Source organism: Gilbertella persicaria (assembly GCF_025201335.1).
Source record: "Gilbertella persicaria strain CBS 190.32 chromosome Unknown B0P05scaffold_13, whole genome shotgun sequence".
Classification (NCBI taxonomy): Eukaryota; Fungi; Mucoromycota; class Mucoromycetes; order Mucorales; family Choanephoraceae; genus Gilbertella; species Gilbertella persicaria.
The window spans coordinates 26,862-51,806 of NW_026251974.1; the positions used below are offsets into that span (position 1 = coordinate 26,862).

Here is a 24,945-nt window from a genome sequence, read left to right on the forward strand (position 1 = left end):
TGAAAAAAAAAGAGAGGACTGGTGACTTACTCGTTGTGGACATTGATGAATATTTGACGTCCCAAATATGTTCCAAATGTGAAAGTAGGAACTTAGGTAGTATTAGTGGTGCCCGCGGTAATAGTGTTCTCGTTTGCAAGACGTGCAGAACATTATGGCAGCGTGACATCAACGCTAGTTTGAATATGATGAACATTGCCAAGTCAATTTGGAAGGATGAAGGCCATCCAGAACGATTCAAGAGAAATTAAAAAGAAAAGCAATAATCGCCGTAATGAACACGGTATTTCCTTCGGGAATTAAGATTGCTATAGGTAAAATCATCTAACATGCTATTGTACCTTCTCTAACAATTCTTCTCTTTCTGTTCAATTTCCATTTTTATTTCGTCCAAAATAGGTAAGAAGAGCATATGGAAATTAATTTTGATTCGTCCAGAAAAAAACTAACATCGTCTGAATTTATAGAATAGCTAAATCTAAGACAATTTGTTCAATGGGTATAGCATCTTCCTTTTCTTCTTCTTCAAATTCAATATCGTATTGCATGCCTATCTGTCTAAATAGCTGATACAGAACAGTGGTGAAAGACTGAGCATAAGCACTGGATACTATACTATCTGCCACTTGACACACGTTTAAATAAATCGTTTTTTCTAAGGGGTTTTGTTCTTTTTCTTCATGGCGACCTTGGACCAAGGATTGTTCCAGCGTGTGGTAGAGTTCAACAAAGGCATAGTGCTCTTCCTCAGAAGGTCTGTCGAGTAATTTCTCTAATTCAGATATATCATGGACAAGTTGTTTAAGTGTCTGTTGATGGGATCCAATCCATGCAGGCAAGGCTGTCTTTGGATTTCTCCAGCCTGTCAAATGAGCCAACCAGGTCACACCAGCCAAGACAGCCAATCGAGGCATGGCTAAAAAGGCTTCTGGGTCTAAGGACTGGATAGAACCCACACGGATCGTATTCACCTGAATTGCACGATCCAACACAATAGGCAGAACAGTCGTCAATGCATTGCATGTGTCCAACGATAAATTCACTAAGCCAGGCTGACGTGTTGCTTTAAAATGATTCAGATCGTATTCGCCAAATACAACATGAACGTACGCTTCATACAGAGCAGATTCAAACTCAGACCATTGTCTGATCCAGGCTTCCAACAAAGGCGAAAATGAGTCCAATAACTGTGTGTTTTCTTTGGTCTGAAAGAAATGCGTTGACCAGAAATACCGTTGAGATAGAATCCCTTGTTGTTCCAGTGCTTGATGAAGTAAGAGTCTTAACTGATACATGGTATGATAGAGTTGTCCGGCCAAAGGTCTTAAAGCGTTTGAGGTATGCTCCAAGTGTCGTATATGACAATGATGGACCAAAACTTGTGCTGCAAACCAAATGGGTTCATGGAAACGTTTAAGAGTGACATCAGGCATCACCGCTTTTACAAGAAGCCGCAGCGTGTCGAGAAAGATGGCTTGTTGGATATGGACTTGTTTATCTGATAATTCCATGCAAGACTGAGTCCATTGTTCCTCTAATGATTTATTAGCCTATTTTTTTTTTGGGGGGGGGAGATGTTCTTATAGCGCTTACCTGCATGATACAATAAAGACAAGACGTTGTCTTTTCTTAATGTGGGTTTGTATCTCAGATCCAATGGAATAGGATCCATTGTCAAGATAGGAACAGGTTCTGAAGCCATGGCCGAGGATTCTTTTAATTTGAAATCCATGGCTAATTTGACTGTATAAATAATAAAAGGATCTAATGAAGACATAAAGAAACAAAGAAGGAACAAAAATAAAAGAAAGAGAGAGGGAGAGAGAGAGAAACTGTTTAAATAAATGCATGTATTGCCTTATTTTCATTGGTAAAAAAAAACAAGGCTCGCTTTTCGGCTGATGCAAATAAATTGTACATTTGTCTGCTTAGCAAGGAAACAAAAGAAATGCTATTTTTAACAATGACCAATTAAAATAAACAATTAAAAAAAAAGAAAAATAGAAAAGATCCGCGAATTTCTCTATTTTTCTCTTCTTTTTCTTTATATTATGGATCATCAAAAAGGTTACCCACAAAACCCCCCACAATACTATTCTCCCCCTCCTCCAGGACAAGCACAACAATACTATCAACAACCTTATCAACAACCCTATCAACAGCCTTATTATCAACCACAACCACAGCCTCAGACAGTATATGTTCAACAACAACCTCATAGACAAGATGATAATTCAATGTGCCTAGGATGGTAAAGTATTAAAATAAAAAAAAGGGAGGAGAGTTTATTTATCTATTGTTAGTTTGGCTGCTTTGTGTTTCTGTTGTGCTTTGGACGCTATCTTTTAAAATTATAATCATATTCACACACACACACACACACATATATATATATACATAATACCGTCATTTGAGAGGGTGAAGTCGTTGATTTTGAGTTTTATGCTAATGATATCGGTTGATCCAAAAATAAAAATAAAAAAATAAAACGTATTCACGTATTATGAACTTTGGTTGTTTTGTACTTGAAGCTGTCTTTTTTTCTCCTATTGACATTTTACAGACACTTAGAATGACTATGCATTGTCTTTACAAAGATGGACAAGGGCATATTGTAGGTGAGCTCATGGATCTTGATATTGACGAAGAGCTATTCGCTATCAAAACAATAAGTTCTCGTACTCAGTTCCTATTGAATAAACCTCCCGAAAACCTCCACCTCCCTCCCTTTTTCATCCTGCAATGCATCTGGTTGCAGATGAAAGGAGCAATGATATGAGCATAAAGTGTTATGCAGCAAGCGACGCTATATAGTTTACTCCGATCGAGACGAAACTATTTTTGAGCAAATGCTTAATCATTAGGTATTCATGTGCAGACAGCTCTGAGGTAAGTCAAACGTTATTACGAGGGCCCTGAAAGCATCTTTGAGAAGAAGAAGAAAAATAAGTCAGGTCGGTGTCGTATTCTTGAGAAGAAACATAAACAATTTCTTTTACGTTGATGGGAATTCTTTTACTGTTGTGACTGAAGTGGCTGAAAGTTAATTTTTCTCGTAGCACCATTTATGACAACCGAGTGTAATCTATTTACTAAGCAGGCACCATTCCAGCCTGTAGAAGAAAAGATTCAACAAAGGCATCATTGGATTTTGGCCACTTCAGTCACAACAGTAAAAGAATTCCCATCAACGTAAAAGAAATTGTTTATGTTTCTTCTCAAGAATACGACACCGACCTGACTTATTTTTCTTCTTCTTCTCAAAGATGCTTTCAGGGTCCCCAATCTTAATACCAAACATATTGGCAAATATCCTCTATGCATCACAAACTAGCTTCAAATCTACTTGCTTGTCAGTTGCACCCTAGTTTGCTGAAGCTCTGATAATGTACTTGTTGATACAGATTGACTTGCCTCAAGTCTAAGATGATCATCTGAAAAACGGACTGTTTTGATAACTTAGTTGTCAAGCAATAGGGCATCAAAGATTGGTATGTTTAAGTTGTGTTTTAAGCGTTTTTGCTCTGGATATCATATAAAACCTCTTAGCAATACATTTATATGAGATATCTCATGTTATTCTGAGTGCTATAGAACACAAAGAGATAGAGAAATAGGCATCTTCTGATGTAAATGTGGGGTTAAATGGACATAGAACATACCAGATGGCAGTAAGCAGAGATTGAAAACGGAAGACAGCTCTAATTCTTCTGGCCGCCGCATTGAAATCGAGCTTTTGCTGAGAAATGCATGAAGGCGCAGTTATTCGGCTTTAATGTACTGACAAAAGTTGTAAATATTTGCTTTATAATTCTTTTTATATAAAGAATGCAGTGTCTTTTATGCTAAAATATGGAGCAAATATACAAAAATGATTTTGAAGTTTTCTGTTTATATCTTACCATTTTGTACTACAGTTGGCAGATAAACACATTCACCAAAAACCAGAGCGTTTTGCACATATTTTGAGTATTTAAGCATGTCAATAGCTCTCTTTTTCGTCTTGTAAAGACATAGAGATGATCGCAAGTTATAAATTGAGCTTTCTTCATGAGTAGTACCCTTTGGTCGAAAGGCCATTTTGGTCAAATTTTCCAAATCGTTTTTTTTATCCAATTCAACTCCAAAGGTACCATGGATGTTAGTAAACGTTGTTTGTAGGTATTTCAATCATTTACCCGTGTATAAACAGTCTTTATGCTACCTTTATATGCGGAGGGGAAAAGAAGAAGATTTGCAGGAATAGTTGTCTTTTTCGCTGTTGAACCAAATTTTTTGGCTAGTTGTCCCTGCTACATAAATAAGCAATGTACTACCAAAATGCTTATCCACATAAAAATGGCATATCAAAAAGACACTTAATCCATAGTGCTTGGTGAATTTGAGCAACCGAATCTTTGTCGAGTTAGCTTAATTTTTGTGATAGTGTCCAAGTGATGAATAAACATTAAGAATGTGATCGCAGGGCAAATGTTACACATGACATAACATGTAATCATCATGGTGACATACCTGAACATTGCTAATACATTTTTCATGCTCATCATGATTAAATCATTCCTTGTATATAAAGCAGCATTTTTTTTGTCTATTTCTCCTTCTTAACAAAACATGACAAGACAAATTGAACCAATGATTGCTGAAAAAGATCCTTTATCCTTACATTCAAGTCCTTTTCAACCGGACATCATGAAACAGCATTTTAAATCACCACCTCAACTCAAAAACAATTCACCCCCTTTCTCTCCTAAAAACCAATACCAACCCAACACCCGCAGCTGGGAAAACACCATTGAAAAATGTATCAAGAGTATTGTGTCTATCAGCGGATGCCGCACGCGAGGCATTGATACAGAAATCCCTGGATCTTTTACAGCAACAGGATTTGTCGTGGATCCTGAAAAGGGCCTTATTTTATCCAATCGTCATGTAGTATCCATGTCACCTATTAAGGCGTATGCTGTACTTTGCAATTATGAAGAGATTGAATTAGAACCTATTTATCGAGACCCTATCCATGATTTTGGATTCTTTCGTTATGATCCTACTAAAATCAGATTTTTGGATATGCCTGGTATTCCACTTTATCCTCAAGGAGCCAAAGTAGGACAAGATATTCGTGTGGTTGGGTAAGAAAAAAAAAAAGAGAAAGTAGTTGATCTTGAACTGACCTTTTAATCTTACCCAGTAATGATGCAGGTGAAAAACTTAGTATTTTATCAGGCACTTTAGCGAGACTGGATAGAGAAGCACCTAATTATGGTCTGGGTGAATACAATGATTTCAACACATTTTATTTCCAAGCAGCATCCAGTACCAGTTCAGGATCCAGTGGCAGTCCTGTCTTGGATTTACAGGGTCGTGCTATTGCTCTGAACGCAGGTGGTGCCAGTACGTCCTCATCTAGCTATTATCTCCCTTTGGATAGAGCACAACGAGCCCTCCGTTTGCTTCAACAAGATCTACCTATACCTCGAGGCACACTTCAAGCCACATTTCAATACCAGTCGTATGATGCATTATTGCAACTGGGCCTAAGCCGTCATCTAGAGAAACGGTTAAGAGCACAACAGTCGAATGAGGGTCTATTGGTCGTCAAATCCGTGCTGCCTGATGGCCCTGCCTTTGGTCATTTAGAACCCGGTGATATCGTCTTAACCTGTCAAGGAAAAGTCTTGAATCGCTTGTTTGTGGATCTTGAAAACTGTTTAGATACCGCTGTAGAAAAAAACGAGCCAGTTAGTTTCGTCGTGTCGCGAGCAGGCGATATTCGAGAAGTCAACATGACAGTACAAGATTTGCATTCAGTCACACCTTTTCGATTCCTAGAGTTTGCAGGTGGTATTTTGAATGATCTGTCGTATCAAATGGCAAGATCGTATGGTTTATCATTGAAGGATGCAGGTGTTTATGTCGGCATGTCTGGGTTTATTCTCAGTACAGCCAGAGCCATGCGTGGTTCCGTAATTGTGGGGATCAATAATCAGCCTGTGCGATCCTTGGATGAATTCGTTCAGGTCGTGTCCCATATCGAACAAGGGAAGAGAGTACCTATTCGGTATTACTCATTACAAAAACCTATGAAAGTCAAGGTAATGATTGCTCATATTGATTGGCGATGGCACAAGTTTCGAATAGCTACACGAAATGGTAAGCAGTATATATTTGCCCCCCCCTTTATTGATGTGTTGATAGATAAAACGGGTGCTTGGGACTATCAAGTACTAGAAACGCCTTTACAGACAATGCCTTCTATCCAACAAGAGACGGTCCTCACTTGTACTGAAGAAGACAGAGTGGCTCAGTCAGCGCAAGACCTTTGCAAAAGTATTGTCTCTGTGGATTGCTTACCACCCTTTATGGTCGATGGTTCCAAGAATGCTCATTCGTATGGCGCTGGTGTCATTGTCTCTATGAATCCTCCCCTGATTGTCTGTGATCGTGATACAGTGCCCATGAGTATCAATGTGATTTCTGTCACTTTTGATAATTCAATCACTATTTCTGCTGATCTCTTGTTCTTACATCCTTATTATAATTTCGCCTTACTTAATTTTGATCCTGCCCCTGTCATCAATGCTGGTATTGATATCAAAGTGGCTCAATTAGTCGATCAAGACTTTAAGTTAGAAGATACAGTCACTTATGTTGGTTTATCAGGTAAGGTGTATCCCTATCTCTGCTTTTCTTACCTTAGCTATATAGGCCGAAATGAAGTTCAAACCAAGAAAACAACGATTAATAACCTCAGTGCTGTTCGTACTTCAGAAACAACACCTGCTCGATGGAGAGCCATGAATGTAGAAGCCTATAAAGTAAGTGACGGCAGTCTATCCAGTCAAGGCGGTTTATTTGCAGACGATCAAGCACAAGTCAGAGCCATCTGGATGAATTTTTCAATTGAAAACGAACGACGTGAACTCTCTAGTATCTTTGGTGGTATCAGTGCACGCTTGATCTTGCCTGTTCTCCAGAAAATCAAAGCAGGCCAATCACCGATGGTCCGAGGCATGGATGCTGAATTCTGGTCGTTGCAAGTCTGTAATGCCAGACTGGTAGGTGTCAGTGACGAATGGATCCAAAAGATCAAACACAAGGCTACAAAAGAAGGCCGTCAGCCGTCTGTGGTCTATGTACTCGGTGTCACGGATATCTCTACGCCTTCAGGTCAACTATTAAAAGCGGGAGATATCGTCTTGGCTATTGATGGTCAAGTACTTTCCAGTATTTCAGACTTGAGTCAGTTCCATGAACAAGACACATTAACTATTGTATGTAAACCCCCCCCCCTCATGATGATGTAGAACGCATTGACTCACACATGTATAGACATTGTTAAGAGATGGTATAGAGCAAGAAATGCAAGTACCTACCACACAACATGATGGCAAAGAAACCACTGAGCTTGTGGGATGGCAAGGCCTCTTGATCCAAAATACGTATAGAGCAGCTAAAGAACAAGTACGTACACAAGTACCTGAAGGTGTCTATGTGGCTTCTTGTCTGTTTGGTTCACCTGCTCAAGCTTGTCTTCGCCCTGGTATTTGGATTACGCATGTAGGTTCATCTTCTGTCAAGACACTGGATCAATTCCTTCAGGCTGTCAATAACAAGACAGTCTATCAGGCGAAACCTACTCAATCCATCAATACCTCACATCAGTTACTTTCACTGCCTACACAAGAAGAAATGGACGAAAACATGGCTTTCCAAGACGATGCCACACATCTCCAAATCAAGTTTGTCACGGCTGATAATTTAACCCAAGTCAAGGCACTTAAACTAGACCATCATTATTGGCCTACATGGCATATCAAAAAGAACGAAAGCTCTCCTCTTGGTTGGGACATGTCCTTTTTATCTTAATAAAAACGTATTTATTTACAAACTAGTTAAATCCACCAAATCAAATCTTCTAGGCTTAGGTTGATCAAAAGGAATAGGAAGGGTGGCATCACGTTCATAAACAATACCGACTAATCGACGTTTAGGATGTTGTGGATCTTTGTAAAAATGAACAAATCCAGATTCAAGTGCATATAGTGTATGATCTTTACCCATGCCCACCTAATTCAATGTGAATAAATTATTGTCATGAGTAGCAACTTACATTGTCACCAGCATGGAATTTAGTGCCTCTTTGACGAACAATAATGTTACCAGGAATCACTTCTTGTCCACCAAATTTCTTGACACCCAATCGTCTACCAGCTGAATCTCTACCGTTACGGGAAGAACCACCCGATTTCTTTGTGGCCCAACGTACTTGATTGAGCTCTACTCGGATAAGCGAATGGACTAGGGTCAATTCTGTATTTACCTGTGGTATTCTTTAAACAAGGTGTGATCATGGGACGAGCATTATGGACAGAAATGCTCTTTAAAGGTGTTGAATTCAACTGTGTCCATGCACGACCTAATAACGACATGATGACAATAAAAAAAAAGAAGAAGGAAAGAATAGCCTGGAAGTTGACAGGGTAAAAAAAAAAAAAGGCTTTTTAGCGGAGATGGAATTTATTTGTCTAAGAGACGACAAAGGTATTGATAATGACATTGTTTTGCTTCAGCACTATTGGCATGTTTCCAAAGGTAAGGATCCTCACCATAATTGATTTCATATTTTATAGCTCCTGTAGTAAATGGTACATAAGGAGTGAAGATAGTATGATTACCGAGATAAACGAGTGCTACAGAATAGTTAAACATAGGTAGACAGACTAGAATATTACCTTGAATCGATCCATTTAAAGTCAAACCTACTTCATTGGTTTTGTGTATATAAAGCATACCTACAGTATCGCCATCCTGAATAACAAAATCAAATGAGTTTGAATGAGCATGTTCAAGCACAAAATAACATGTATGTTCTTGTTTATCGTATTCAAAGTAAAACACAATGGCTGGATTCAAGCTCTTGAGACCAAAGGCAATCAAGCTATTCCATAAGGTCATGATTTGGTTATGATCTAATGTTGCTTACCTATGTGTATTGGTAAACACGTCTTCATGATGTTGAAAGAATCCAAGCGTGAATTCGAAATAAACAGAAGGTAATGGCTTTTTGTAAGTATCCACCATTTCGACAGACAATGTATGTGCCTTATCAATATAAGACGATAGACTAAAACTTGTTTTAGGCACATAATCCATAAACCCTCCTCCATCCACAGGTCGAATGTTAGGCTCCATATTACCCACATCTTCTGAATGAAATGTCATTTTCTCTAAAGCCTTTGTCAGATCAACAATATCATGTTCATCTGATTCAGTCATCGTATCCAACTTGACAAAGTGAGGAGGAGGCAATTTCATATTCACGGGCGATTGAAGTGCTAATTGACCCACAGGCATGTAATCTTTGGGTAAATAACTTAAGGGATCCATTGACCCACCAAATTGAAATTTACATTGCTGACCCGTTGCTAAAGAAATAGCCTATTGTCTTATGTGAGATAGATGTATGTGGCATTTTGTCACTTACTGGATACCAGGATCGAGAAGACATCACGCCTGAGAAAGCAACACCCATATCATGGCCATTTTTGTAATACCGAATCTCGCCTGCATCTAAATCAATGGCGCAGGTGATCACATCGCCTTCTGCCCATTTCAAGCCATAACTTGTCTTGACACTCGTAAATCGACCATGCCATTTCTTAGATCGATCACCATCATACCCATACGAGTAAATATCATCACCTACACCTTGTCCTCCTTCGGGATCAAATTCAAAGTGCTCCGTCACCCATCCTACTTGCATTAATCCACTGGACTCCAAGACCACTTCATAAGCATATTTATGTGTTTCATTGGTTTCGACCACAGGAGGAATGCCATGCGTGGCTCGTATCGTCTCAAATGTCCATGATTCGTTGCGCACTTGACGCCTATTTTCATAATTGACCAAGCAGTATTTCGACTTGCTTAACAAGTCAAGTTCAACAAAGGCAGGATGGTTATGATGCACTTGTTTTTTACAGGTATGGTACACATTGCCTATATAATGACTACAATAGACAAGAACCAATCGACTATAGAACACATAGGACTTCTTTTTGTTGGCTAAAGGTGCCTTCATACCTCGCCAGAGTAAAATGGCCAGTCGCTGAAAATTCGATTCATGTATGGCTACATGAAAAGGATCACTGGCAAATAAAGTGCCTAGACAGACCATCACTCTGTCTGTAAGACTGCTATGGTCTTCATATAGATAAGCCAGAATGGAAAGTAAAGGCACTTCTTGGATCAAGTATTGTCGAATAGTGGCTATCTCTTTGTTAATCAAGTTATCATAGCAGGCATACATTACCATAGCGTGAAATCGAATTCAAGACAGTAAGGGCACGATTGGCAAATCCTCGTTTTCGATTATCGCCCAAGCGTTCAGCGGTTGTTTCTACTCGCTTTCTTGAAGGTAAAGGGTAGGCAGATAGGACAGGATTATCTTCTATTTCAGAATCTGTACTACTATTACTACTGCCACTGCTATTTTTGTTGTTGTTGTTGTTGTGTCGAGTATACTTGTGTCGATGTGTCTTTTTATAATGAATACTGATAAACCCATTTTCTTCACCGCTTGTGTCACTATGATCTGTGGATAGATGACTTGAAGGCGAGAGTTCAACATGAGTACGAATCCATTGAATCAATGCATGATACAGTTCATTTGCTTTTGTCCCATCCAGCTCATGAACTGGATAATGGGCATAGAACAAATGTGCCCATGTGTCCAAGACAGGATACAAAGACAACCGAATCAAATGCTGTATCAAGTGTCGCACACTAGGAGGCAAATAAGCCTTTTTGTACTCTTCTGTCAATGTAGGATAACTCTCGCCTGTCACAAGGTAACTGATGATTTGGTCATTTTCAATCAAGATGTTGAGGGCAGACAATGCGCCTACCAGTTGGTTGCGAGCCGATAAAGGCAGCTCAAATGCTGCTAATAGGGATTCACGTTGAGAGATAGGGATGGCCGTATCAAACAAATACGCCATGTCTGTCCAGGATGAATTGGTGTCTGCTGAATGATGTGTGTGGCCCTTGTTTTCAAGTACGCGGTCAAGTCGAGAAGCATTAGAGATAGTACCTTGTTCTGTGACATCGACATAGTCTGGTGTACGAGGAAATTCTTCATCGTCTATGTCTGTGATGAGGGATCTAGTAGGATTCTCGGTCTCTTTTGACTTGTTGGCTTTGATCAAGGCTTGTGTGATAATGACAGGTAAAAATGACTTACAGATCGTATCCAGAATTTGAATCAAGGGCTCAATCACTTGATGATTCACTTGAGGCAATAAGAGTTGATCTATAAAAGTATAAGTAAAAAAAAAAGGGGGAAGTGTAAAAGGATGTTGAATGATGAAGTTACTTTTGATAGCCAATTCAAGGGTTCCCTTTGCACAAGTAAGTTGCACTCGTTCATGGGAAGCAGAGACAGTCTGTTGAATCAAGTTTTTGAAGCAAACATCTCTTATTTTGCAACTAAATGCATCTAAAAAGCGATTGTCAGTTATGTTCACCATTAAAAACAGATAAAGTTACAGGTCATGGTCATCACATTGAAAATAGCACCGGCAGCATTGTATTGTACGTCCAATTCTCCTTCTGTAAGTAAATCATTCAATGTTTTGGCAATAGCATGTAAATTGGGCTCCATCAAGGTATGATTGCTGGCTATTCAAATAAGAAATCGATGAAAAACACAATTGACTTACAGATACAACACACTAAGGAAAGTATGTCTGATATAAAGATAGCCACCTTGATCTTGGTAGACAAGGCTAATTCCAACAAAATTTCAAACTCAGGAGCAGAAATAATATCTTGATGAGATTCTACTTGCCCTGCCACGACATGAATACAAAGAACAGCCCAATACCGTACATCTTCATCGTCCAATGAAAGGCAATGCATAATTTTCTTCACAATACCCGTCCTTACCATCTCTGTTCGAAACTTGTCTTGTCCAAAAGCCATGAATTTGATGATACGCAACACGACTCGAGAGATATACATTTCCTCAGCAGACAACAGACTTGATAGAATGGTATGGATTCCCTTGATTTCTCTAAACTTGTCTGCTGCTACATCTTTCAGGACAAATTCATGCATAAGTCCAGCAGCCCAATAGATCAATTCGACATCGTCTCCTCGAAGACAATTAAAGATCAAATCCACAATATTGTACGATAAGAGTTCTGTCAAGATCTTTTTGGCTTCTGTTACATCCACATTGGCTGTGATGCGGACTAGACTCTGCAAACAGAATTTAGGCATATTGGTGTTACCATAAGTCATTCTGGCCATCTTGGCTAATAAACTAACAAACCCATGATCAATCAACACTCTTGGTAGTGGATCTAGTTTTTGTCAGCCAATAGCCTCATTGCTATGCAATTCACTTACCACTCAAGGATATTTGGTACAATATCATAAGTGTCCAGTATTTTAACTCATTATTTCTAATTTCCTCGGAAGAAAGAATGCGTTTGATGGGTTCTAATACACCTAATTCTAATATACACTGTTTGTTGATGTCTATTGTAGTATCATATAAGCATGGCATCACAAGGCTCAAGGTGTTATTTACCACTGCCTTGAATTAAATCACAAATGGCCACTGCCACATACCGTTGAGTGACTTCTTTCATGTCTGGATCTGTACACTTTAATGCATCCACTAACACACCCAATGCACCTGCTTCTAGTAATGCTGTCTTGTTGTTCTCTATTTTATCATTTAGACAGCAATAATATGGTAACAACCTTGCCTTTTCTTGTTAATAATTGTAAGGACGGAAGTGCCTTGGATCGAATGTCAATAGGCTGATGTTTATCGCAAGCATCAATGATCTTTGGTAAATAATGGGCTATTGACTGTTTAATCTAAATAGATGCCTTATTACTGTTATTTACCTGACATGGCTCTTTCTAGAATAATCTTAATTGAACTAATAGATACTGATTAGATTCTAAAAAAAAAAAAGAAGGGAAGAATTATTCTCTTTACCTGCTTTGAATATTCACATTATGAGATTGTGTTAAATAAGCTAAAGACTTGAGCCTAATGGCTATTTTTTTTTTTTTAAAAAAAAGGAAGATCAGTGACATGTTGTTAGTGCACTCTAATTTACAGTCTTCCAACTTGGCTCCTTGTTTATTTGAGTTTTTATAAGGTGTTTTGTTTCGATCGTGTAAAGTCTTTAAGTGTGAATAAACTGAATAGCCCATGAGGGCAACAGCCATGCCTGACAAGAAATACATGACTGCTGGTAATGAGTCACGATTGGATTGTCTTTGAGGATGCATCGAAGACAACAAAAAAAAAAAAAAATAAAGAAAAGAAATGAAAATGGTCGGTAGTTTTATTTAATTTTGACATTTAAAGTGTCTCGAATAGCTTAGTGTAATATCGATTGCATTGATCTCTCAAGTTCGTTCGATAGACTCTATTTTCTGTTGTGCTTTTTCTTCAATAGAATCTTGCTTAATTTGTTCTCCACTGACAGGTGCTGTCATACGAGTGAAATTTGGTTGTTCTACGATATCTTTAGCACAAAGCATGATACCAAAAGCACTGAATTCTGTCTTATTCACATCATTTGAACTGGATTCATGTGGGTTTACTTGACATTTGCTTTCTTGTTCCATGTTATGTATATATAAAAGCAACAAAATAACCGAGGTTAAGCATGAATTTATATGATTCAGGAAAAAACAAAGGATGTGTCTCATTATGATTTACAGGTAAAAATTCTTTTTCTTTCTTTATTTTACTTTTCATGATGAATGACAAGATAGAAGCACCTTTTGGTGTGGTGGATATGGGATCCAATGGGATTCGATTCGGTATTGTGAGTGCACTGGCTCGTCACTTACCTGTTGCCTATGAGGAACGTGCACCTATTGCATTGTTAGAAGCTCAAGGAGACGAACGCATCATCCCTTCTGACGTGATAGATCAAGTTATCACCAGTTTTTTGCGATTCAAACTACTCTGTCAAGATGCAGGTGTGCATCATGTCCGTGTGATTGCTACAGAAGCAACGCGTATTGCGGTCAATGCACAAGAGTTTTTGGATCGCATCCATCAAGCAACAGGTTGGCAAGTCTCGTTATTGTCGAAACAAGAAGAAGCCTTAATATCTGCTTCGGGCATTGTAGGTATGTATACCGTAATACTTTATGTTTTTATTGATGCCATGGCTATAGGTTCTTTTCATCAGGTCAATGGCTTAACCATGGATTTAGGTGGTGGTTCTGTGGAAGTAAGTTACGTCATGATGGATCCGCAAGCCATGCGTGTATCACCTCATCCTGTCTCGATGCCTTTTGGTGCCGCGGCACTCAAGCGAAAACTAGCGCAATGTGAATCGGAAGAACAAGTGAGAGCCCTGTACGAACAAGTGGTAGCTGAACTTCAAAAGGCGCATGATCAAGCTCAATTGCCTGAATCCTTATGCCACCCAGATGGCTATGATGTCTATATGAGTGGAGGTGGATTCAGAGCCTTGGGGTATTTGTCAATGGCTGTCAATGCACAAGATACGCTATTACCACGCCAAAGTACGAATCGGAAACACATGTACCCTATTCCTATCATCAATGGCTATTCTATCTCAGGTAAAAAACTCAAAGCATTAGCTAAATTCTATCGCCATAAGCAACCTGAGGAACTGATCAAGAAACTCAAGGTGTTCCGTATCTCCAAACGACGTGCAGGCATGATTCCTGCTTCCTGTTTCTTAGTCTCGGCGATTCTGAAAGTATACAAGATCCGTCGTATCTATTTCAGTGAGGGAGGTGTACGACAAGGCTTTTGTTATCAATTGCTGTCGACAGCTGAAAAGCAAAAAGATCCCTTTTTAGAAGGTGTCAAGGCATACGCGGCTCAATCTCCATTTAGTTTGTCAGAGACAGAATATGAGGCCATTGATGCTATTCTTGTGAATGCTTTACCTCCTATCTATCTAGATCCTAAGCATCCTTTACAGTTACATCGTTTATTGCCTGCTGCTATCCATCTCTCGAATCTCACTTCGCATTATCCTAAAGAGACGCGCGCCTTTGTGGCTTTTCATATGCCTTTAGCAGGTGGTCCCTTGGCCAATGTGCCTGGCTTATCACATCGTGAGCGTGCTATTTTATCGATCCTGTTAACTTTTCGACAAGGTGGATCTGTGCCTGATCCTATCTTTTATGCCATACAGTCCTTAGTGGGTCGTCGTGGTGTCTCTGTGTGTAAATACATAGGTCGATTGATGGAACTAGTGTTTGCAGTGTCTCCTTTACGACCTGGTATGAGTCTCCATTCAACAGGGCTCTCATTTACCACCATTCTACCTGATCAACATCAACTAAACCATAAAGAAGAACCCAGTAGTAGTGGTAGTGGTAGTAGCAGTAGTGAATTAGAAGATGAAGATGAAGAACAAGAACAAACAGTAGAAGAAGAAAAAGAGATTGATTACTATCCTAGTATGCAATTACGCATTCGTTTACCTCAACATCATTCACCTCTTATTGATGCTCCTGCTATTATGTCTGTGATTGAAAGCATAGACAAGAAAGTGAATACCAAAAAGTTTGATATGGATGCAGAACATCGACCTTTAAAATGTCCTAATCTATTCTCTGTTGAAGTGATGAGACAATAAATTTTTTTTTTTCCTTTTTATATATATATTTTTTTACTTCATGACAAGCCATCAACCACCCTTGATACCCAATATAGTTGCTGTTCAGTTCCTTCGACAAGCCAGTACTATGCTTGACTTGTAACTATGTCCCTAGTGTTGAATAGGGATGATTAATATAACTATAGGCCTATACGAACTACAGCAACAGCTGTTATGTATTATCACCGTTTCAAGACATGGATGGATCACAAAGAAAAAGTGATTCATTTGGATGGCATGACAGAAGAAGAAGCATTGTATCAGAATGAAGAGGCAAGTGAACATCATATAAACTGTACTGACATCAACTTAGTTATTAACCACTACTTGCTTACAACTGGCTTGTAAAGCAACAGAAGTACCCCGCAAAGTACGTGATCTCGTCAATGTAGGCTATCGATATTACCATGCAAAAGAACCTACTTTAAATATTGATGAAGTAAGTACTTTCTGTCTAGTACATGAACTAATGGAACCTATAGAATTACTTTAAAATGAGATCTTCATTAGTCACCAGTGAACTATTACTTGTGCGTGCTTTAGGATTTGATTTGGAAGTCGAATTACCTTTTGCGTATTGTCTAAATGTCTTGAGAGGATTAGGATCCATTCGTTATTTTGTGACAGATGAAAGAAAGCATACCAAACGTCATCCAGCACAAAAAGAAGTATGGAAGCGTATGGAGAATGGTAAGTGATATGCATTTAGATCTCTTCATAACAAGGTAGACATGGATCCTGAAATGAGTGCTATTGCTCGACTGGCTTGGATGTATGTATGGGATAGTCTTTTGTCTCCCAAGATTGCATTGACACATGCTATTCCAAGCATTGGTCTTGGTTGTCTTTACCTTGCACTACAAACATCCCAAACAGACATGCCCATGTCCATGAGTGAATATGTGGATATGTGGGGTGCCTCTGAAAATATCTCTGTTCAAGCTGTACGTGATGTAGTGATTGATTTATTAGAATTCTATCAACATTTCCCTTCTACCATCTCAACACCCAATACAAAAATACCAGTAAAGAAAACATAAAGACTTTATTACAAGACACCCATCTTTTCTAACTTGTGACGATCTAATAGACTATGTTAAGCCAATAATTAACATAATGGACTTACGTGTGCGTCGAACATCGGTTTCTTCAGCTTCACTATCTTCTCCATCCATATAGTCATCCATATGGAAATCCCTTGGTACTTCTTGAGATTGTACAGAGGGAGCAAATGGCAAACTTCTTAGGTTATCAATGATTTTTGAACTAATCTGAATAAGCCAACAATATATATATATATACACACACACACACACAAATGGTGCTTACATAATATGATCTAAATACTCGCGTGTGTTATGGTTGGTCATGTTATTCGCTAGTACATCCAACTTGTATTCAGGTCCATAATACTCAAAGTAATTGTTGTATGGCAATTCTTCTTGTGTCAAATCTTCACCTACAGCCAATCCAGTCTCAAATGTCCATGTTCTAGCCACATTACGAATCGTATAGCCACCACCACCCACCATCATCATAGGAATATTGAATGACTTGATGAATTCAACACAAGAAGCATGGCCCCTCATTGACAGATTAAAGCAACCCAGTCTATCTCCAGAGAGTGAATCACCACCACATTGGAGTACAACAGCACCAGGTCGATACCAGTCCATGACGTGTTGAATGATTGGCTTGAATACACTCTTGTATGTCTCATCATCAATACCATCTCTTAAGGGCACATTGACTGCATATCGTTTACCATTGCCTAATCCCGTATCCTTACAGCGTCTGATGAGTCCAACAGATGGGATTCGATAACTTACCTTAATATCGCCTGTGCCTGGAAAGAATTCACCAAACTTATGGAATGAACACGTCATGACACGATCTGTTGTATAGAAGGCTTCTTCCACACCATCACCATGATGAACATCAATATCGACATACAATACGCGCTGATGATATCTCAGCAATTCCAAGATACCCAACACGATATCATTCACATAACAAAAACCAGAAGCTTCTGTCTTTTTAGCATGATGAAGACCACCAGACCAGTTAATGGCAATATCTGCTTCACCATTCAATAGCTTGTTAGCAGCACCTATAATGATCAGATTTGATTCGTACATGTATCCATACCAATTGAACCACCAGCAGAAATAGAACAGAATTCAAATAGACCTTCAAAGACAGGACAATCTTCTCCTACATTGACTAATCATAGAGTCAATCAATAGACATACGACTTGGAGTAACTTACATCGTGCAATGCCTTGCTCTAGACCACCATGTTGCATAGCGAGTGATTCTAAATTATCAGGTGTTACTGTCTGTAGAAAGTTGACATATTCGTCAGAATGAAAACGAGTCATTTGGTAAGCTGTACAGCGAGTAGGTTTCTATAGGGTTTGATCAGTAATCATCACTCTTTCATATCCTATACTTACCACAATATCTAATTTCTTATAAAGACCATAGTTGACTACCATATTATGAACCATATGCATACGCTTGGGTTTCATGTAATGACCTAAACAGAGAATATAAGCATATCTATTTTTTTTTTTTTTTTTTTTTTTTACCAGGCCCATAATTGAAATTGCCCACATCGTCTATTACAAAATATGAGTTATATCATCCTCCCCCTCATGCATAGTGATTGAACATTACGATCATAGAAATAAGACACTCTTCTTTTGGCACAATTAGCTAAACTATAGGAATTCGACATGTTTTCTCAAAAGAAAGGAACAACCTGTTTTATTTTTTAAACGCGATCAACGTATACATATTTTTAAAACACCGCATCAATGATGGGAAAGATCCATTAAATCCACTCTATTCTCTCGACTTTCTGCTTCAGTCACAGCCAATTTGAATTCTTCAGCCAATGGACCTGTGGATACTTCTAACTCAAGATGATCAAAACGAGGTGCTATCGTAGGATCAGCCAAGGGATGCAAGGCTACAATACAACGTAAAACAGCACGAATCAATTCTTGATTCTTTTCTACTTCTTGTTTGACAGCATTACTTCTCATCTTGAATTCTAAAGTAGCCTTGAATGGAGTCACTAAATCATCCAAGCCTAGTCTTTGTGTGTTAGTATCAGAATAAACACGTACTTGCTCACTTACGCTGAGCAACAACCGTAGGTGTCACTTTGCTTAATCGAATCAGCATCAAATAAGCCAACATTTTAATATCATGTTGATCATCAAGGCCAACACAGATATGGTCCAAGAAACCATAGACATCAATCTTGTCTAAACAAGTACTTAACAAGGTATACATACATTCATAAGCAGCCTATATGTATATATATATAAGTTAACCAAGTTTACGAAATAAGAAAGTTACCTTTCTGATCTCAAGACCATCATCCACTTTGTGCTTAAATGGACCCATCTCGACTGTATGAATCAATTCTTCTTTCACCACTGTCTCTGCATACAACAAAGGAATCAATGGAGACAAGATGTCACGAATCAGATAAGGCTTACGATGCACAGCTGAATTGACTGTCAAGAGAGCCAATCGTTTGACATTCTATTTTTTTTTTTTTTTAAATACACATGACTTGAGAATCCCACTTACTAGATCTGTGTCTTGTAATAGCGTCAAGAATTGGACCATTATAGGCTTCAATAGTTCATCATAAGCGACGGATGGATCCACAACAGCATACTTGATTGCAGTAGCAACCGTAGCCCGTACATGAGCAGAAGGGCTGTTCAATCGATCTTGAAGTTGAGGTAAAAACTTGGTAGGATGCGTTAAGGCTAATTTACCAAGACATTCAGCCACCACAGTACGTGTGCCTTCTTCTTGATCGCCTTCACTGCTGCTCAATAACAACTGCCAGACTTTATCTGCTGCTCCAGCTAAAGTGTTGTCGTGTGCAGTATCATAACGTGTGATGATCTCCTTGAGTGCATGCAACAACAAGTAACGACGCTTGGGTTCTTGTCTGATTTGATCCAAGATGCTTGGGAGATACGTCTGCATGTTACCCACGCAGATATTACCCAGAGCAAAGGCAGCAGCAAACTTCACTTCTTCAGATTGAGCAGAGAACAAAGCAAGTACATCAGAGGCCATCTGGTCAAGTCGGATACGACGACCAATTTCACCCAAGGTCAACAAAGACAAGTATTTGATGGAATCATTTGTAGCAGGCTGTTGAAGATAGGATTGGAATTCACGTAAGGTAGGATCACGGTGAGATGAGTCTATATGAGCAGCCAAGACAGCAACACATTGAGCTACAGTAGAAGCAGCTTGTTTGTTCGCTACAGCAGCAACACCGCCTGCAGAGACACCAGATGTCTTGACATGCAACAAAGGATCCACTAAACCCTTGACTAAAGAAGCATAGTCTTCAGGACTTGCCTTGACAAAAGCAGTCAACATACTCAACAAACTATTGAGGGCAGATCCTTGAAGTAAAGGAGACTCAATCAATCGGAACAACAAGGGCACAATATGCATCTTGACTTGTTCCACCGTGTCAGGTCGCACTGTCAACATGGACTCGACTGTCTTAAGAGCCAAGGGCAAGAGATGGAGATCATTGTCTGTGACCAAGGGCTTCAGTTCAACCAACAAGGTCACAAAATGTTCATGTCTTAATTGAGAACCAAACTGATCAATCAAGACTGTCAAACATTCCAGACTGGCAATCCTTAAAGGACGGTTACTTTTACGCAGCAACAAGGCAATATCGTCGATGGCTAATAAGATACAGCGCTGCAGTTCAGGTCCTGCAGCGACAGGGCTTCGTGACACATAAGTCAAGGTACGCACACTGATCAAGCGAGTGACTTCATTTCTCAGTCTTTCCAACAGTACATCCCATGCCTCCCTTTGTTGTGCTTGGAGTACATCGCCTACTTGAGCCAAAAGAGCACCGAGACACATAATGGATCGTTCTTTTACTTCTTGATCAGCATCACTGGTACTCAAGACACGCATCGTAACATGGTAGATTTCAAACAAGTAGGCCGTATGATCAGGTTGAGCTTGAGAAGCACCCATTTCAGGCACAATAGGACGAATGACCTTGATCAGCTCAATACAGACCAAGAAGGCTTCAGAACTAATCTTGTAAAACTTGTCAGAGACAGACTGGATCACAGCAGGCGCCAAACGAGGAATAAAAGAGCGAACATGGTCTGCTGGATGATGATGGAAGAACAAGCGCAAGAAATACAAGATTTCAATCTTGAGATTAGAAGAAGATTGTTGCTGATCTGTAGCTGTGGTGATCAAAGAAGATTCAATAGGAGATACAAACAAGTCCATTTGTTCTTCAAGACCACCATGAAGCACGACAATGATTTCTCTCAACAGGTGAAATCCAATTTGACGTGTTTGTGGGGATTTGGGTGTCAATTGTTTCGCAAGTGAGCGACACAACTTAGGCACTTGAGCGCGTAATAATTGACGAGGACCTTCTGAATGATTTGTGTCTTCTGCATAGACATTGGTTTGTCTAAGGAGAGCAATAAAAGTTGTCAAAATATCCACACGCACTGATTCTTCGCGTTCCTTGAACCGAAGGATAAGCACAGGAGCCACTGTCTCATACAATTGGTCCAATAGATCAGAGCGTGTCTCAATAATAGCAGACAAGACTTTGGAAGCTGATCGACGTACTTTCCACGACATGTCGTCATCATCATCATCGAAATCATCTTGTTCATCATCAAAGTCATCATCTTCTTCCAGATCCATATCCTCATTGTCTTCATTTTCCTCATTGTCATCTTCTTCCACAAAATTAGGGTCATATTTGATGTAATTTAAACAGAGTGACATAATGTCTTGAACAGAACTTGTCATTTCAGTAGGACATCGAAGAATAAAGGATTCCAAAGTCTGTAAGCAGATCTCTCTTAATTCGTCATCGTCATCTGCTTTAAGCGTATAGTCAATAATGATAGGCACCAATTCAGTCAAATGCTTGCCAATACGGGTTGCACTTGAACGACTCAAGACACCTGCACATTGGACCAAGGTTCTTGTCTTTTCATTGACTGTGTTGGTGCGTAATCCTTCCACAAGGTAACCATACAACTGACTAAAGAGTTCATCATGCGTATGGACGACTAAATAGCCAATAGCAATCGTCACTCTCTTTCTGACTGCAGCACGGTTATAAGAAAGTAAAGGTAGTAAGGCAGCTTGAATCTTGGTTTGTTGAGCTACAGATATCTGACTACCAAATCGAGACAACATTTCTGATAAAGCATCCAATGTATCCATCTGCATTTCATAGGAAGCATCACTCTATAAAAAGATTGTCAATGCAACACTCAAGGAGTATGTGTTACCTTTTCCATAGTAGCCAATAAATGAGGAATAATGCGTTCAGAGACTTGATGACCTTTAGTAACATCGACTTCCATCACGACAGCTTTCAAACCAATACTAGCAATGCCACGCAATTCTTCATTTGTCTGTTGAGAAGCATATTGACAGAGGCAATCAATGATTTGCAACAGATGGTTCTCATTGATTTGCTTCACCAAAGGACCAAGACTATGTTTGTGAATACGACTCTTTTGTGCGTGTCATCTTACCATTTGACAGCCAAGTTTTGAACTTCGCTATTCTTATCATCCATCAGTTGCAACACAGCCTTTACTACTTTACTCTCAATCATGGTTTCCATTTGAAAAGATTCTTTTTGAAGTTCGTTCATCAAATCATTCAGAGCCATATAACGAAAATCCCTGTCTTCGTTACTCATCTAAATAAGTGTCAGCAATAAAATGACATTCTTACTGCTTACTTTTTCCAACAAGTTGGCAACCATATACGCGTTTGTTCCTTGCGACATGATATATATATGTATAAAAAAGAAAAAAAAAAAAAGAAAGGACACGCGTTAAATTCATAATCGCATAAATTTATTTTTTATTTAATCCTTCCATTCTACGCCAAATATCTTGAGGTGGATTGGCTTCCCATTGTTCATGATCTGAGGCTGTATAAGTACTTACAGGATGGTCTGCTTCTTGCTTGTTGTATTCAAATAAAGGATAACCACGCTCATGATCTCTGTTGCTTGTCCAGCGAGGATTGGCTGTTCTGGTCTTTTTGCGGATACGGCGTCTATACCACCAGACACCAGACACAATCAAGAGACCCCCCAATAGACCAAAGCCAACACCCAAACCAGTGGATTTCTTGCTATCATTCTGAGGACGATATGGGTTATCCAATACACTCATGTCATATTGAAAAGAAGAGAATGAAGTCTTATTAAAGTTGGGAAGATTGAATTGACAAGAACCAGCAGCCACTGTATCATCTGTGGCCTCAAATTGATTTACCCATTTCCATTGGTTGAGATCAAGGATATAGAGTCTTTCATTGTAATTGTCAGTATCTGTTTTGCCCATCAAAAGGACCATATAGTTATTGATATTGATAGCACCGTGAGCGTACAATGAGCCAGGCGCATTGCCACCCACTGATTTCTTTGTCCAAGTGAGTGTACAAGTGTCTAGCACATAGACATCATTGGATGCAGGTATATGTTCATTAGTGTCTGTGTACACTGCACCTCCATAAATTACAATGGATCTTCCATCCAAGCCTAGCCAGTATCAGTATACATGTATGTATCTATATCTCTTTACCAAGTGCAGTGGAGAACCTATATACACACATATATATATATATATATATATATATATATATAAAAGGAAGAGGAATGAGTCATGCGTATATCTCAACATAAATCGTTACAATTGTCTTTGTTCTGGAATATCACCTAAGGTAGCAATAGCAGCAGCCGTATTTGTTTGAATATCATACACTAGTTAGAACATAAGAACATGACTCATTGACTCCATGGGATTACCAAGGACACTAGCAAAGTCAGCTTGTACTTTAGTCATACTTGTGTTGGGATAGGTTATACCACCCAGAATGAATAACTGGTTGTTGCTTATTGGATTATAAATGCATATTATATTCAATGCGTTTACTTACATCATACTGGCTGAATGAGCAAATCGACCAGGACGATATGCGTTTGGATAATTGGGTGTAATCTTTGACCATACACCCGTCGCTGTATCAAACCGAGTGAAATCAGCAGTCTAACGTTTAAATGAGTAGGTGATTATTTCTCGGTCTTATACTCTACAGCAGAACTATTGGAATTTAATGGCTGACCACCATAATAATAAGCAACATGGGTGTTTGCATTCACCGTGGCTGTCATCATATAAGCAGGTGCAGGACGATCTGCTGCTATTTGATAGGCTACTTTATATGTAAGCAAAGCAACATGAATCAACAGAATACTTGCGAATATCCCAGCCATCAGTTAAGGGTGAATATCGCATCATGTGTTCCATTTCTGTACTGGTTCCATTCCCGCCCTGGACAAACACTTGTTGATTATAGCCCATAAAAGCAACACCTCGTTCAAAAGGCTTTAATATACTACTGTTGGCTAAAGGACCAGTACGTGAAAGCCATTCTGGCTTATTGACATCAATGCCATTGGTATAGTTCAAGATAGGCACTTGAAGTGAAGTCTATCGATTGACTTCAGTATTTGTTAATTCTAGAGTGTACTTACCCCTGATCCACCAATAATGTAAGCATGTTTGTTTTGAAGGATAGTAGAGAAATAAGCGCGATGGTCTGATGCTTGTTGGGCTGAGATCAAATTTGTAAGGAGTGAAAAGAGAACAATGCTCTTCAGTATCATAATAAGAATAATAAAAGGAAAAAAAAAAAGAAGAGAAAAAGACAGAAAACTGGTGTCTATAAAAGGAGGGGAATACAAGGGTTGCACGACATCTTTATCCTTATGAAATGCTCACGCTGGTTTATATGTATGCGTTCTCATTGGATATTGAAGGATGTATCTTAGAAGTATTTGATAATCCAAGTGTGTTATTTGCTATAGAACAGCAACAATATCAATCTACTCAATCCATTTTGAGAACATGGTTTATGGTTAATGCAATAAAGGCAAAACATGGATGTAGCTTATTATTCCAAAAAGCACAGACAATACAGTAAATGATCTCCATATTGCATGCTAAAATAAACTCAATACGTCACACTGGCTTTTACTTTCATGCGCATTCTTCAATTGAAATTATCCATTCTATATGATAAAAATAAATCAAGAGACGGTCCCTGAAGTTTTTTTTTTCTGTATTTGGATAAAGCCAATTAAACAGCGAGTCTGGGTACCCGTTCTTAGACAAAATATTGAGAC

At 39.0% G+C, this 24,945-nt stretch overlaps 11 protein-coding genes across 11 annotated transcripts; 5 read left to right on the forward strand and 6 right to left on the reverse strand.

Moving 5' to 3' along the window:
* Window positions 1-461: 461 nt before the first annotated feature.
* On the reverse strand, window positions 462-1,777 carry B0P05DRAFT_585728 (uncharacterized protein; the record flags this gene model as incomplete). Its single annotated transcript, XM_051582468.1, has 2 exons — window positions 462-1,534; window positions 1,594-1,777. The coding sequence occupies 2 exons, from the start codon at window positions 1,775-1,777 to the stop codon at window positions 462-464; spliced, it is 1,257 nt and encodes a 418-aa protein (XP_051436229.1).
* Window positions 1,778-2,014: 237 nt separating this feature from the next.
* Window positions 2,015-2,458, forward strand: B0P05DRAFT_636141 (uncharacterized protein). Its single transcript, XM_051583616.1, has 2 exons — window positions 2,015-2,251; window positions 2,304-2,458. Exons 1-2 carry the CDS (start codon window positions 2,052-2,054, stop codon window positions 2,347-2,349), a joined length of 246 nt encoding a protein of 81 aa, XP_051436230.1. The 5' UTR covers window positions 2,015-2,051; the 3' UTR covers window positions 2,350-2,458.
* Window positions 2,394-3,108, forward strand: B0P05DRAFT_535595 (uncharacterized protein). Its single transcript, XM_051577453.1, has one exon. It carries the CDS (start codon window positions 2,504-2,506, stop codon window positions 2,777-2,779), a length of 276 nt encoding a protein of 91 aa, XP_051436231.1. The 5' UTR covers window positions 2,394-2,503; the 3' UTR covers window positions 2,780-3,108.
* Window positions 3,109-4,521: 1,413 nt separating this feature from the next.
* Window positions 4,522-7,875, forward strand: B0P05DRAFT_488339 (uncharacterized protein). Its single transcript, XM_051575283.1, has 5 exons — window positions 4,522-5,129; window positions 5,189-6,150; window positions 6,196-6,660; window positions 6,706-7,271; window positions 7,330-7,875. The coding sequence occupies exons 1-5, from the start codon at window positions 4,612-4,614 to the stop codon at window positions 7,864-7,866; spliced, it is 3,048 nt and encodes a 1,015-aa protein (XP_051436232.1). The 5' UTR covers window positions 4,522-4,611; the 3' UTR covers window positions 7,867-7,875.
* Window positions 7,876-8,468, reverse strand: B0P05DRAFT_535601 (ribosomal L27 protein-domain-containing protein). Its single transcript, XM_051577454.1, has 3 exons — window positions 8,321-8,468; window positions 8,111-8,277; window positions 7,876-8,067 (listed from the first exon to the last, which is right to left on the reverse strand). Exons 1-3 carry the CDS (start codon window positions 8,427-8,429, stop codon window positions 7,882-7,884), a joined length of 462 nt encoding a protein of 153 aa, XP_051436233.1. The 5' UTR covers window positions 8,430-8,468; the 3' UTR covers window positions 7,876-7,881.
* A 10-nt stretch (window positions 8,469-8,478) lies between these two features.
* B0P05DRAFT_535605 (uncharacterized protein) lies at window positions 8,479-13,333 on the reverse strand. Its single transcript, XM_051577455.1, has 14 exons — window positions 13,140-13,333; window positions 13,016-13,076; window positions 12,922-12,956; window positions 12,777-12,875; window positions 12,596-12,733; window positions 12,412-12,543; window positions 11,721-12,365; window positions 11,548-11,679; window positions 11,375-11,497; window positions 10,313-11,311; window positions 9,485-10,269; window positions 8,984-9,438; window positions 8,733-8,938; window positions 8,479-8,690 (listed from the first exon to the last, which is right to left on the reverse strand). The coding sequence occupies exons 1-14, from the start codon at window positions 13,312-13,314 to the stop codon at window positions 8,518-8,520; spliced, it is 4,158 nt and encodes a 1,385-aa protein (XP_051436234.1). The 5' UTR covers window positions 13,315-13,333; the 3' UTR covers window positions 8,479-8,517.
* Window positions 13,334-13,754: 421 nt separating this feature from the next.
* On the forward strand, window positions 13,755-15,684 carry B0P05DRAFT_535610 (Ppx/GppA phosphatase family-domain-containing protein). Its single transcript, XM_051577456.1, has 2 exons — window positions 13,755-14,169; window positions 14,218-15,684. The coding sequence occupies exons 1-2, from the start codon at window positions 13,788-13,790 to the stop codon at window positions 15,660-15,662; spliced, it is 1,827 nt and encodes a 608-aa protein (XP_051436235.1). The 5' UTR covers window positions 13,755-13,787; the 3' UTR covers window positions 15,663-15,684.
* B0P05DRAFT_535613 (uncharacterized protein) lies at window positions 15,667-16,733 on the forward strand. The gene is made up of 4 exons (XM_051577457.1): window positions 15,667-15,956; window positions 15,997-16,122; window positions 16,166-16,373; window positions 16,413-16,733. The coding sequence occupies exons 1-4, from the start codon at window positions 15,858-15,860 to the stop codon at window positions 16,721-16,723; spliced, it is 744 nt and encodes a 247-aa protein (XP_051436236.1). The 5' UTR covers window positions 15,667-15,857; the 3' UTR covers window positions 16,724-16,733.
* On the reverse strand, window positions 16,373-18,831 carry B0P05DRAFT_39255 (uncharacterized protein). The gene is made up of 11 exons (XM_051573680.1): window positions 18,830-18,831; window positions 18,363-18,780; window positions 18,275-18,304; window positions 18,140-18,222; window positions 17,953-18,091; window positions 17,832-17,906; window positions 17,513-17,793; window positions 17,013-17,467; window positions 16,810-16,949; window positions 16,707-16,766; window positions 16,373-16,625 (listed from the first exon to the last, which is right to left on the reverse strand). Exons 2-10 carry the CDS (start codon window positions 18,421-18,423, stop codon window positions 16,732-16,734), a joined length of 1,299 nt encoding a protein of 432 aa, XP_051436237.1. The 5' UTR covers window positions 18,424-18,780; window positions 18,830-18,831; the 3' UTR covers window positions 16,373-16,625; window positions 16,707-16,731.
* On the reverse strand, window positions 18,432-22,568 carry B0P05DRAFT_535624 (armadillo-type protein). Its single transcript, XM_051577458.1, has 7 exons — window positions 22,489-22,568; window positions 22,277-22,446; window positions 22,028-22,235; window positions 19,290-21,983; window positions 19,053-19,241; window positions 18,830-19,001; window positions 18,432-18,780 (listed from the first exon to the last, which is right to left on the reverse strand). The coding sequence occupies exons 1-7, from the start codon at window positions 22,534-22,536 to the stop codon at window positions 18,500-18,502; spliced, it is 3,762 nt and encodes a 1,253-aa protein (XP_051436238.1). The 5' UTR covers window positions 22,537-22,568; the 3' UTR covers window positions 18,432-18,499.
* Window positions 22,569-22,596: 28 nt separating this feature from the next.
* Window positions 22,597-24,454, reverse strand: B0P05DRAFT_535629 (uncharacterized protein). Its single transcript, XM_051577459.1, has 8 exons — window positions 24,295-24,454; window positions 24,019-24,250; window positions 23,854-23,972; window positions 23,697-23,806; window positions 23,566-23,651; window positions 23,451-23,520; window positions 23,342-23,358; window positions 22,597-23,298 (listed from the first exon to the last, which is right to left on the reverse strand). Exons 1-8 carry the CDS (start codon window positions 24,424-24,426, stop codon window positions 22,607-22,609), a joined length of 1,458 nt encoding a protein of 485 aa, XP_051436239.1. The 5' UTR covers window positions 24,427-24,454; the 3' UTR covers window positions 22,597-22,606.
* Window positions 24,455-24,945: the final 491 nt, after the last annotated feature.